We start from the raw sequence: 14,611 nt of genomic DNA, 5'->3' as shown, positions 1-14,611 counted from the left end.
CTAAACTTCGCAGGTCATGACTAGTGGATATATATATATATATATATATATATATATATATATATATATATACTGTCTACACTTTGTTCTACCTTTACGCTTTATCTTACCTCGGCCCGCTTATCCGAACGCTTTTAGTCGCTAGGTATGTGTGTTAAATTCTTTCAGACTTCTCGGTTAATACTTTCTTCTAATAATTATATATATGTATTACAACTTCAGCTAGAGTCATACCACCTTATTATCATTTACTTATGGCTCAAGCATAAGGATTTAAATATTAGGGTATTACAACATGCATCATAATTATTTACGCATATTTCCTGGAAGCTTTGTTTTCTATGATTGTGTATGTGTTGTGCTTGATTTTCTTTGTTCTTTATTATTATGCTTGTTGTATTTATTGGTTGTTGTTGACTGGGTATAATATTAACACGGACTTAACTAACTACCCCAGTCCTACTAAGAACTCCCCAGTTCTTACCCCCTATTTTCATCCCTTTCAACTATAGGTTTGAATGCTTATTGCGAAGCTGCAGGAGCATAGCAAAATATTCTTACAAGTTGAGTTGTTAGAATTTATTTTTTTCCTCATCTTGGTAGTTAAAGTTTTATTCAGAGGGGTAGATTTTGTAGTTGATTTTATATGTAATATTATAATGTATTATTAATATTAAGTATATAAATATGGCGTTGTTTGTTCTTAATGAAAAATTTTTAACTTTTTAGAAAAATTGTCGATAGATTATTGCATAAAGGCTAAATATTAAATAGATAATAAAGGAATTAGGTTAGTAACGTCTTACTTTTGGTATGATCATGATACGCTGGAAATTGGGTCGTTACAGGCAATGATGGTATAGGCATTCCCCTTTAAAGCATCTTCAAAATGAAATAAGCGTAGCCTTTGCCAAAGGCATCATTTTTTATCATTTTTAGCTATATTTTTTTAAGAGTGGCTAAATAGGTAATTTTCTTGTAGTATTATCAGTAACTAAGTTAGTAATATCAGCATTAGATGATATTGAAATAGGAATAGGATAACAAGAAGTAGAAATAGTATGAGATGTAGAATGAATATTAATATTAGAAGGAGAAGATATAGCAGAAAACACATATCAATAAGGAAAAGATTTTTCATAAAAATTATATTTCTAGCTGTAATAACCTTACCGCTCTTAGAAAATATAGGCACATTAACCCATAATTTCATTTACAGTCCTTTGATTGTGGAGCATACCCCGAAAATAAATATAATTCATAGTTGAAATCTAACTTATGTTTATTAATAGGTCTTAAATGGGCAAAGCACTGACAACCAAAATTTTTTAAAAGAGAGTAATCAGATTTTGCATGCTTGTGCATTTCATTCGGTGATTTGAGATTGAACACTTGGTGAGCAACTTGCTTATAAGAAATGCAACATTTAAAAAGGCATCTTCCCAATATATTTGTGAAAATTTGGTTGTGGCAAAGAGAGTTAGGCATATCTTAGTGATGTGCTTATGCTTCTTTTCTACCACACCTTGTTGTTGGTGTGTATATAGACATCATAACCTATAAAAAAATGTCATGCTCTTGAAGGAATGTCCTGAAATCATAAGATAAAAAAATTTGGTATTATCTATCTAAAGAGATTTTAAAATTGAACCAATATACTTTTTCATCAAAATTCGTACCGTTGAAAATTTTGAAAGATATGTGCTTGAGAGGTTAAAAGGTAAAGACATATATAGTGAGTAAAAGCATCAACAATACTCATGTAATATTTATAATTAGATCTAGATGTAATGGGTGCTGGTCCTCATGCATCAATGAAAACCCAATCCAAAGGAGCAGAATAAATAGTTTAAGAGTATGCAAATGAAAAATAATGCATTTTTCCTATATAACATGGCTCACAAATAAAAAATTGTAGAAGTGAAGTATTAGTGTATGGGATGTTACATTGATTTAGAACACTTTGAACAATCACAGGGAAGAGATGGCTTAATCTTTTGTGCTATACTTCCAATATTTGTCTTATAGATCGCTAAAAAAGAATTATCAGTAGAATTATTCAAAGGCCTAGGTATAATGTTTTCAAATGCTTACAACCCATTCTTAACTTGTCGTTGGAGGAGCACTTCCTTAAATATTTGTAATTTCACAAGGCAATGAAAGCGGTGAAGTTTAAAAAGACATCATTGTCTAAGTAAAATTTGGACACGTTAATAAAATTTTTAGCAAGATTTGAAACATGCAACAGATTCTTTAAAACAAAAACTTTATTTCTAAAAGGATTTGCTAAGAAAGAATTATCAATTTTTATACCTATACCATTTGCCCCATATAGCTAATATGGGCAGTGGTGGAGCTTCACTCAGTATGGCCCCAAACTTTTTATAAAAAAATTAGTAATACTTCATCAAAAATGAAAAATAGTTTAATTGGTTTAAATGCTTTATCATAATTTGAAGTATCCAAGTTCAATTCCCATCTCATACATTTATTGTATAATAATTTTTAGTGAGTGGGCCTTTGTTAACTTCACAACACATCAAAATTAAAAGATAAAATCAAATGCTACTACTGTGTTGCTTCTCGCTACTGCCTTGCTTTGCTTCTCTATTCAACAAGCAACACTCCTTTTACCTTTGAGTTCAAATATAAAAAATTAGGTATTTTTTATTTATTTAATTTAATATTATTTTATATTTTACTATTTATTTAATTTAATTTTTTATATGATAAAAGTATTATAATATTTAATAAGTATTGATATTATTGTATTTTGATAAATTCATAAAAAGAAATTCAATAAATATTATAAATTTTAATATTTATCCTTCTAACTTTTTTTATATATTTTACAGAATATATATTCAAATTTTTATACAAAATAATGATGAAAAATCAAAAAATTGATGCATTTTTTAAGAGGAAGGCTAATATTCAAGAAGGGGAACATATAACTTCCACAATATCAACACCTGTAGATAGTTCTTCTACTATAATGAATCACAAAGAAAGTGAGATACAACCTTCAAAAGTTCAAAGAGTTGCATCTGATGAGTTTGACCTTAATTCTTTGGAATGAGACCCTGGAAAACGGCTTCAAATTTGGCAATATCACCCAAACCAGAGAGATGAGGTTAGACGAGCTTATCTTAAATGGGGTCCATATCAAAAGCATCTTGACAATTATCCTCTATCTGGTACGAAGCATCCAAGATGATTTCAATATGCTTGGTTTGGTATTTTTCCTTCATGGTTAGAGTATTCACCTTCTGAAGATGCTGCATATTGTTTATTTTGTTATTTGGTTAGCAAAAAACCCAGTGGACGTAATGGGTCAGATATTTTTATTAGTAAAGGGTTTAGAAATTGGAAAAAAGTTAATGATGGAAAGAATTTTGCTTTTCTTAAACATATTAGAGATCCTTGCTCACCACACAATAATGCAGTTGGAGCATGTCTAGATTTATTGAATCAGGCAAGTCACATCCAAAATGTAATTGAGGATCATACTTCTGAGGAAATTCAAAAGAATCGATTGCATCTAAAATCCTCCATTGATGCAACTCGTTGGCTTACATTTCAAGCTTGTGCTTTCAGAGGCCATGATGAGACTCCAGAATAAAAAAATCGAGGTAATTTTCTTGAAATGATAAAACTCATAGCATCTTACAATGATGAAGTTGCAAGAACTGTGTTAGAAAATGCTCCATATAATGCTAAATATACTTCACATCAAATTCAAAAGGAAATCTTGCATATACTCTCAAACAAGGTGAGAAAGCATATTTGTGAAGAAATTGGAGATTCCAAGTTTTGCATTGTAGTAGATGAAGCTCGTGATGAATCCAAAAGAGAACAAATGGCACTTGTTTTGAGATTTGTTGATATACATGGTTTTATTCAAGAGCGTTTTTTTGATCTTGTACATGTCAAAGATACTACATCATTAACTCCAAAACAAGAATTGTGTGGTATTCTTTCTCAACATGGTCTTGATGTCTCTAATATTCGTGGTCAAGGATATGATGGCGCCAGCAACATGAGAGGAGAATGGAATGGGTTACAAGCATTATTCTTAAAAGATTGTCTTTATGCTTACTATATCCACTGTTTTGCTCACCGATTACAACTTGCATTAGTTGCTGCATCAAGAGAAGTTATTCCTGTGCATCAGTTTTTTTCAAAATTGACTTTCATCGTCAACATCATTTGTTCTTCTAGTAAGCGACATGATGAGTTACATGCTGCCAAGACAGATGAAATTGTCCATTTATTAGAGTTTGATGAACTTGAAACTGGTAAAATCAAATTGGTACTTTGAAACGAGCAGGTGATACTCGATGGAGTTCTCATTTCTCTTCTGTTTGCAGTTTGATAAATATGTATGGTGCAACATTGACTGTTTTACAAAAGATTATTGTTGATGGATCAACTTATTCTCAGCGTGGTGATGCAGATAGTGCTTATAATACCCAGACCTCATTTGAGTTTGTATTGATCTTGCATTTGATGAAAGATATGATGGGAATAACTGATATTCTTTGTCAAGCTTTACAAAAGCAGTCTCAAGACATAGTTAATGCTGTGCAACTAGTTCATTCTACAAAAACACTTATCCAAAACATGAGAGATGACAGATGGGAGGAATTATTGAAAAATGTGAAATCATTTTGTGAGCAACATGATATTCTAATTCCTGATTTAACTGCTTCTTATGTTGCAAGGCAAGGACGCTCGCGTCACCAAAAAGATCATATTACAGTTGAGCATTATTTTAGAGTGGAGATATTTTTAGTCACAATTGATAAGTGATGAGCGGATAATTTATACGCTTTTTGGCATTATTTTCAGTATGTTTTGAGTATATTTTAGTTAGTTTTTATTACATTTTTATTAGTTTTTAGTTAAAATTCACTTTTCTGGACTTTACTATGAGTTTGTGTGTTTTTCTGTGATTTCAAGTATTTTCTGGCTGAAATTGAGGGACCTGAGCAAAAATCTGATTCAGAGACTGAAAAGGACTGCAGATGCTGTTGGATTCTGACCTCCCTGCACTCGAAGTGGATTTTCTGGAGTTACAGAAGCCCAATTGGCGCGTTCTTAACGGCGTTGGAAAGTAGACATCCTGGGCTTTCCAGCAATGTATAATAGTCCATACTTTGCCCGAGATTTGATGGCCCAAACCGGCGTTGCAAATCAGCTTCAGAATTCCCAGCGTTTAACGCTGGAACTGGCATAAAAATTGGAGTTAAACGCCCAAACTGGCATAAAAGCTGGCGTTTAACTCCAGAAAGAGTCTCTACACGAAAATGCTTCAATGTTCAGCCCAAGCACACACCAAGTGGGCCCGGAAGTGGATTTTTCTGTCATTTACTCATTTCTGTAAACCCTAGGTTACTAATTCACTATTAATAGGATCTTTTGACATTGTATCTGTACCTCATGACACTTTACACGTTTTTCATTGTATCTTCTACGGCATGAGTCTCTAAACCCCATGGTTGGAGGTGAGGAGCTCTGCTGTGTCTTGATGGATTAATGCAATTACTACTGTTTTTCATTCAATCATGCTTGCTTCCATTCTAAGATATCACTTGTTCCTAAACCTGATGAATGTGATGGTCCATGACACTCATCATCATTCTCAACTATGAACGTCTGCCTGACAACCACCTCCGTTCTACCTTAGATTGAGTAGATATCTCTTGGATTCCTTAATCAGAATCTTCGTGGTATAAGCTAGAATTGATGGCGGCATTCAAGAGAATCCGGAAGGTCTAAACCTTGTCTGTGGTATTCTGAGTAGGATTCAAGGATTGAATGACTGTAACGAGCTTCAAACTCCTGAGGGCTAGGTGTTAGTGACAGACGCAAAAGAATCACTGGATTCTATTCCAACCCGATTGAGAACCGACAGATGATTAGCCGTGCTGTGATAGAGCGCGTTGAACATTTTCACTGAGAGGATGGGAGGTAGCCATTGACAACGGTGAAACCCTACATACAGCTCGCCATGGAAGGAGCCTTGCGTGTTTGAAGAAGAAGACAGTAGGAAAGCAGAGGTTCAGAAGACAGAGCATCTCCAAAACCTCAACCTATTCTCCATTACTGCAAATCAAGTACTTATTTCATGTTCTTTTGCTTTTCACAATCAATCCTGATAATTTTTGATATCCTGACTAAGAGTTACAAGATAACCATAGCTTGCTTCAAGCCAACAATCTCCGTGGGATCGACCCTTACTCACGTAAGGTATTACTTGGACGACCCAGTGCACTTGCTGGTTAGTTGTGCGGGATTGCAATGTGTGATTGTAATTTCGTGCACCAAGTTTTTGGCGCCGTTGCCGGGGATTGTTCGAGTTTGGACAACTGACGGTCTATCTTGTTGCTTAGATTAGGACTGTTTTATTTTTGTTGGTTTAGAGTCTTTTATTTGAGTGTAGTTTCATATTTTAAGTTTGGTGTCAATTGCATGCTTTTGTTTTTCTTTTAATTTTCGAATTCGCATGTCCTTAGTCCCTTTTTGATCTTTAAAAATTCTAAGTTTGGTGTCTTCTTTGTGTTTTTCTTTAGGTTTTTGAAAATTCATGTTTGATTTTCTGAAAAATTTTAAGTTTGGTGTCTCTTTGTTGTTTTTATCTTTCCTCTTTTCAAAAAAATATATATACATATATATCTTGATTACTATTCACATCAATTCCCTTTTCTCCATCATGGACATAAGTGGGAATGAACAGTCCAAAAGGACTCTGGGGTCATATGCTAACCCCATTACAGCTGCATATGGGAGTAGCATCTGTATACCTCCCATCAAAGCAAGCAGCTTTGAGCTAAACCCTCAACTCATTATCATGGTGCAGCAAAATTGCCAGTATTCCGGTCTTTCACAGGAAGAACCTACTGAGTTTCTGGCACAATTCTTACAACTTGCTGACACAGTACGTGATAAAGAGGTGGATCAGGATGTCTACAGATTATTACTGTTTCCATTTGCTGTAAAAGATCAAGCTAAGAGGTGGTTAAATAACCAACCTACAGCAAGCATAAAGACATGGAAACAGTTATCAGACAAATTCCTGAATCAATTTTATCCTCCAAAAAGGATGACACAGCTAAGGCTGGACATCCAAGGCTTTAAACAAGAGGATAATGAATCCCTTTATAATGCCTGGGAGAGGTATGCTAAGAAAATGCCCCTCTGAAATATTTTCAGAGTGGGTACAGTTAGACATCTTCTACTATGGGCTTACAGAAAAAGCTCAGATGTCTCTAGACTACTCAGCTAGTGGATCTATACATATAAGGAAGATGATTGAGGAGGCTCAAGAGTTTATAGATACTGTTGCTAGAAATCAACATTTGTACTCTAGCAATGAGTCCTCTACACAAAAAGAAGTTATGGCATTAGCCACTGATCCTAATCCTCAAGAACAGATGGTTGAGCTCAATCAACAATTACACCTGATGACAAAACAGTTAGCAGAATTTAAAGAGATGCTCCAAGAGACTAAAATTGCTAACAAGAACATGGAATCATAGTTGAATCAGGCAAAACAGCAGCTATCTAAACAGATAATAGAAGAATGCCAAGCAGTTCAACTGAGGAGTGGGAAGACATTGAATAACACTGCTCAAAGTAGCAAAAAGTCAATAAAGGAACAATTGACAGAGGATAGCCAAACCACTATCCAAAATCCCTCTGAGGACAGTAAGAGCCCAGAGAGGAATACTATTGGCGTTCAAACGCCAGAAAAGGGGGGAAAGCTGGCGTTAAACGCCCATTCCCTGCCCAGTTCAGGCGTTCAAACGCCAGAAAAGGGGGAAAAGTTAGCGTTAAACGCCCATTTTCCACCCAATCCTGGCGTTCAAACGCCAGAGGGGAACCAGACACCTGCGAGTGCTGATAGTAACCCCTCTAAAAAGGCTTCTCCAACCACTTCTGTAAGGAATAAACCTGCAGCAACCAAGGTTGAAGAATATAAAGCCAAGATGCCTTATCCTCAGAAACTCCGTAAAGCGGAACAGGATAAGCAATTTGCCCGCTTTGCAGACTATCTAAGGACTCTTGAAATAAAGATTCCGTTTGCAGAGGCACTTGAGCAAATACCTTCTTATGCTAAGTTCATGAAAGAGATCTTAAGTCATAAGAAAGATTGGAGAGAAACTGAAAAAGTGTTTCTCACTGAAGAATGCAGTGCAGTCATTCTAAAAAGCTTACCAGAAAAGCTTCAAGATCCAGGAAGCTTTATGATACCATGCACATTAGAAGGTGCTTGCACCAAGACAGCCCTGTGTGACCTTGGAGCAAGCATCAATCTAATACCTGCATCCACTATCAGGAAGCTTGGGTTGACTGAAGAAGTCAAACCAACCCGGATATTCCTCCAACTTGCTGATGGCTCCATTAAATATCCATCAGGCATAATTGAGGACATGATTGTCAAGGTTGGGCCATTTGCCTTTCCAACTGACTTTGTAGTGTTGGAAATGGAGGAGCACAAGAGTGCAACTCTCATTCTAGGAAGACCTTTCCTAGCAACTGGACGAACCCTCATTGATGTACAAAAAGGGGAAGTAACCCTGAGAGTCAATGAGGATGAGTTCAAGTTGAATGCTGTAAAAGCTATGCAGCATCCAGACACACCAAATGACTGTATGGGCACTGACATTATTGACTCTTTGGTGGAAGAGATCAATATGACTGAAAGTCTAGAATCAGAGCTAGAGGACATCTTCAAGGATGTTCAGCCTGATCAGGAAGAGCCAGAGGAAACAAAAGAATTTTTGAAAATTCCTCAGGAGGAGGATAAGCCTCCCAAACCTGAACTCAAACCACTACCACCATCCCTGAAGTATGCATTTCTGGGAGAAGGTGACACTTTTCCAGTGATTATAAGCTATGCTTTAAGTCCACAGGAAAAGGAAGCACTGATTCAAGTGCTAAGGACACACAAGACAGCTCTTGGGTGGTCCATAAGTGATCTTAAGGGCATTAGCCCAGCAAGATGCAGGCACAAGATCTTATTGGAGGATAATGCCAAACCAGTGGTCCAACCACAAAGGCAGCTAAATCCAGCCATGAAGGAGGTGGTGCAGAAAGAGGTCACTAAATTACTAGAGGCTGGGATTATTTATCCTATTTCTGATAGCCCCTGGGTGAGCCCTGTCCAAGTTGTCCCCAAGAAGGGAGGCATGACAGTAGTTCATAATGAAAAAAATGAACTGGTTCCTACAAGAACAGTCACAGGGTGGCGCATGTGTATTGACTACAGAAGGCTCAATACAGCCACCAGAAAGGATCATTTTCCTTTACCATTCATAGACCAAAAGCTAGAAAGACTAGCTGGTCATGACTATTACTGCTTTTTGGATGGCTATTCAGGCTACAACTAGATTGCAGTAGATCCTCAGGACCAAGAGAAAACAGCATTCACTTGCCCTTCTGGCGTGTTTGCCTACAGAAGGATGCCTTTTGGTCTGTGTAATGCTCCTGCAACCTTTCAGAGATGCATGCTATCCATCTTCTCTGATATGGTGGAGAAATTCCTGGAAGTCTTCATGGATGACTTCTCAGTATATGGAGACTCATTCAGCTCCTGTCTTAACCACCTAGCACTTGTCCTGAAAAGGTGCCAAGAGACTAACCTGGTTTTAAACTGGAAAAAATGTCACTTTATGGTGACTGAAGGAATTGTCCTTGGGCACAAAATTTCAAGCAGTGGTATAGAGGTGGATAAGGCAAAGGTAGAGGTAATTGAAAAATTACCACCACCTGCCAATGTTAAGGTAATCAGAAGCTTTCTGGGGCATGCAGGATTCTACAGAAGGTTTATAAAGGATTTTTCGAAAATTGCAAAACCTCTGAGCAACCTGCTGGCTGCTGACACACCATTTGTGTTTGACACACAGTGTTTGCAGGCATTTGAGACCCTGAAAGCTAAGCTGGTCACAGCACCAGTCATCTCTGCACCAGACTGGACATTACCATTCGAATTAATGTGTGATGCCAGTGACCATGCCATTGGTGCAGTGTTGGGACAGAGGCATAACAAGCTTCTGCACGTCATTTATTATGCCAACCGTGTTCTAAATGACGCACAGAAGAATTACACAACCACAGAAAAAGAGTTACTTGCAGTGGTCTATGCCATTGACAAGTTTAGATCCTATCTGGTAGGATCAAAGGTGATTGTGTACACTGACCATGCTGCTCTTAAGTACTTACTCACAAAGCAGGATTCAAAACCCAGGCTCATAAGATGGGTGTTGCTTCTGCAAGAGTTTGATATAGAAATAAGAGACAGAAAAGGGACAGAGAACCAAGTAGCTGATCATCTGTCCCGAATAGAACCAGTAGCTGGGGCATCCCTCCCTTCTACTGAGATCTCTAAGACCTTCCCAGATGAGTAACTCTTTGCCATTCAGGAAGCTCCATGGTTTGCAGATATTGCAAATTACAAAGCTGTGAGGTTCATACCCCAGGAGTACAGCAGAGTGCAAAGAAAGAAATTAATTTCAGATGCCAAGTACTACCTATGGGATGAACCATATCTCTTTAAGAGATGTGCAGACGGGATAATCCGCAGATGTGTACCCAGAGAGGAAGCACAAAGAATCCTGTGGCATTGCCATGGATCACAATATGGAGGACACTTTGGAGGTGAGCGAACAGCAACCAAGGTCCTCCAATGCGGATTCTACTGGTCTACTCTCTATAGAGATGCCCGAGAGTTTGTGCGTAACTGTGACAGTTGCCAAAGAGCTAGTAACTTGCCTCATGGTTACGCCATGCCTCAGCAAGGGATCTTAGAGATTGAATTGTTTGATGTATGGGGAATTGACTTCATGGGTCCCTTCCCACCATCATACTCAAACACTTATATTCTAGTGGCAGTAGACTATGTATCTAAATGGGTGGAAGCAATTGCCACACCCAATAATGATACCAAGACCGTGCTGAAATTCCTCCAGAAACACATCTTCAGCAGGTTTGGTGTTCCCAGAGTACTGATCAGTGATGGAGGCACCCATTTCTGCAATAAACAACTGTACTCTGCTATGGTTAGATATGGAATTAGCCACAAAGTAGCAACTCCGTATCACCCACAGACAAATGGGCAAGCTGAGGTCTCTAACAGAGAGCTCAAAAGAATCCTGGAACGGACTGTTATTGCCCGCAGAAAGGATTGGGCAAAGAGCTTGGATGATGCTCTGTGGGCATACAGAACAGCATACAAGACTCCTATAGGAACCTCTCCATACCAACTGGTGTATGGGAAGGCCTGTCATCTGCCCGTGGAACTGGAACATAAAGCCTACTGGGCAACCAGATTCCTAAACATGGATGCTAAGTTAGCTGGTGAAAAAAGATTACTCCAGCTAAATGAGCTAGAGGAGTTCAGACTCAATGCCTTTGAAAATGCAAAAATTTATAAGGAAAAGGCAAAGAAGTGGCACGACAAGAAGTTGTCATCCAGAGTCTTTGAGCCAGGACAAAAAGTCCTGCTCTTCAACTCTAGGCTCAGATTGTTCCCAAAAAAACTTAAATCCCGCTGGAGGGGTCCGTATGTTATTACAGGAGTATCACCATATGGATATGTTGAGCTTCAGGATACTGATTCTGACAAGAAGTTCATTGTTAATGGACAGAGGATCAAGCATTATCTTGAAAGCAATTTTGAGCAAGAATGCTCAAAACTGAGACTTGAGTGATTTTCAGTGAAGGTCCAGCTAAAGACAATAAAGAAGCGCTTGCTGGGAGGCAACCCAGTGATTAGAAGGGTATCTGTTCTGTTTAATCAAGATTTGATACATATTCTTAAAGGACAATTATCAAAATTGAAGGAATTCACAGAGTTACAGAAGGATTCAGTGCGAAAAGCAGAGAAAAAGAGCTTTCTGGCGAAAAAAACGCCAGTGAGGGGTACTTTGGGCGTTAAACGCCAGAATGGGCACTATTCTGGGCGTTTAACGCCAGTAATTGTGCCATTTTGGGCGTTAAACGCCAGAATGGGCACCATTCTGGACGTTTAACGCCAGGTGTGCAGCATCCTGGGCGTTTAGCAAAACGCCCAGTGATAAAGGGATTTCTGGCATTTAACGCCCAGCCAGGTATCCTGGCTGGGCGTTAAACGCCCAAATAGGCCAACAAATGGGCATTAAACGCTAGAATGGATACCATTCTAGGCGTTTAACGCCAGAAAGGCTGGGGGAGGAGATTTTGTTCCTACTTCAAATTTTTTTCAAACTTTCTTGTTTTAATCCATATCTTTTTACATAAACACATTACAAACTTTCATCATTCACCTTCCAATTTCAAAAATTAGAATCTTCTTCAAATCAATTTCAAATCCTTTCCTAGACTCTTTCAAAAAACTCAATTATCCCCTCAAATTTTTTCTATATCTTCTTAAATCTCCTTCCAATTTTCGAAAATTTCTCCTCCTCTCCTATTTAAACACGTTCGGCCACCCTCCTTCCCCACACCATTCGAATTTGCTCTCCTCCTCTCTCCCCTCTTTGCCTTCTTTTGCTTGAGGACAAGCAAACCTCTAAATTTGGTGTGCTTTCCGTGATCACTAGGCCAAGATTTATCAAGATCATGGCTCCTAGAGGAAAACAAACCAATTCAAGAGGCAAGAAAGAGAATAATCCAAAGGATGTTTGGAGTCAAGAGAAGTTCTTAACCAAAGAACATGCAAACCATTATCACAAAATAATGGGTCTGAGGTCAGTGATCCCGGAAGTCAAATTCAATCTGAAAGAAGATGAATATCCGGAGATCCAAGAGCAAATTCGAAACAGAGGATGGGAAGTTCTAACCAACCCTGAGACAAAGGTTGGAAGGAACATGGTTCAGGAATTCTACTCAAATCTGTGGCTGACAGATAAGCAGAGAATGACTGGAACTGCTTTTCATACCTACAGAACCATGGTCAGAGGGAGAATTATTTACTTCCATCTGGACAAAATAAGAGAGGTCTTCAAATTGGCTCAACTGCAAGATGATCCTGAATCCTTTAATAGGAGGATGGTGAGAGCAGATAAAGGGTTGGATCAAGTTCTAGAGGACATATGCCTCCCTGGAACTAAATGGATAACCAATTCAAAAGGTGTCCCAAACCAACTCAAGAGGGGAGACCTCAAACCAATTGCAAGAGGTTGGCTAGACTTTATTGGGCGTTCCATATTGCCCACTAGCAACCGTTCTGAGGTTACTATCAAGAGAGCAGTGATGATTCATTGCATTATGCTTGGAAAAGAAGTGGAGGTTCATCATTTGATTGCTTGTGAGATCTACACAATTGCAAATAAGAATTCCACTGAAGCCAAACTGGCTTACCCAAGCTTGATCTCCTTGCTCTGTAAAGAGGCTGGGGTAAAAATGGGAGTAGATGAATTCATACCCACTGAACATCCAATCACCAAGAAGTCAATGGAAGGACAAATGCAAGACAACTCTATCAAAAAGAGGGCGCAGGAGTTCCTCCCTGAATTTTCTGAAATTGACTACTAGGCCAGCCTATAAGCATCTATCACCAAGTTGCTAGAAACTATGGAGCAACTTAAGGAAGAACAGCAGAATCAGAACTGCATGCTCTGCAAATTGCTGAAGGAACAAGAGAAGCAGGGACGTGAAATTCAAGAGATGAAACGCCAATAGCTCTCCCCTCAAGTGGAGGGAGCATCCACTTCTCAAAATCAGGTTGTTGAGTCCTAACTCTGTGATAACCTCTATCATTAGGAGCCTATTTAAATTTTTTTGTTTTCTATTACTATTAGTCTTATCTTATATCTATTTTTAAGTCTTGTTCTTAATTCATAATTAATAAAATTTAAAGTTCATGTCTTAAAGCTATGAATGTCCTATGAATCCATCACCTCTCTTAAATGAAAAATGCTTTAATCACAAAAGAACAAGAAGTACAGGATTTTGAATTCATCTTTGAAACTAGTTGAATTAGTTTGATGTGGTGACAATACTTTTTGCTTTCTGAATGAATGCTTGAACAGTGCATATGTCTTTTAAATTTGCTGTTTTAAGAATGTTAAAATTGTTGGCTCTTGAAAGAATGATGGAAAAGGAGAACTGTTATTGAGGATCTGAAAAAATCATCAAATTGATTCTTGAAGCAAGAGAAAGCAGTGATTAAAAAAAAACAAAAAAAACAAAAAAAAAATAGAAGAGAAAGAAAAGAAAGAGAAAAAGAAAAAGAAAGAAATAAAGTTGTGATCCAAGGCAAAAAGAGTGTGCTTAAGAACCCTGGACACCTCTAATTGGGGACTCTAGCAAAGTTGAGTCACAATCTGAAAAGGTTCACCCAAGTATGTGTCTGTGGCATGTATGTATCCGGTGGTAATACTGGAAGACAGAGTGCTTTGGGCCACAGCCAAGACTCATAAAATAGCTATGTTCAAGAATCATCGTACTTAACTAGGAGAATCAATAACATTATCTAAGTTCTGAGTTCCTATGGATGCCAATCATTCTGAACTTCAAATTATAAAGCGAGATGCCAAAACTGTTCGGAAGCAAAAAGCTACTAGTCCCGCTCATCTAATTGGAGCTAAGTTTCTTTGATATTTTGGAGTCTATAGTATATTCTCTT

At 37.8% G+C, this 14,611-nt stretch overlaps 1 protein-coding gene across 1 annotated transcript; it reads left to right on the top strand.

Annotated features, from left to right (window-relative positions):
• The first annotated feature begins 3,646 nt into the window (after positions 1 to 3,646).
• On the top strand, positions 3,647 to 4,812 carry LOC130975218 (uncharacterized). The gene is made up of 2 exons (XM_057900038.1): positions 3,647 to 4,312; positions 4,414 to 4,812. The coding sequence occupies exons 1-2, from the start codon at positions 3,647 to 3,649 to the stop codon at positions 4,810 to 4,812; spliced, it is 1,065 nt and encodes a 354-aa protein (XP_057756021.1).
• The last annotated feature ends 9,799 nt before the right edge of the window (positions 4,813 to 14,611 follow it).

The sequence above is a fragment of the Arachis stenosperma genome, chromosome 4 (assembly GCF_014773155.1).
Source record: "Arachis stenosperma cultivar V10309 chromosome 4, arast.V10309.gnm1.PFL2, whole genome shotgun sequence".
Lineage (NCBI taxonomy): Eukaryota > Viridiplantae > Streptophyta > Magnoliopsida > Fabales > Fabaceae > Arachis > Arachis stenosperma.
This window is presented reverse-complemented; position numbering and strand designations above follow the sequence as displayed.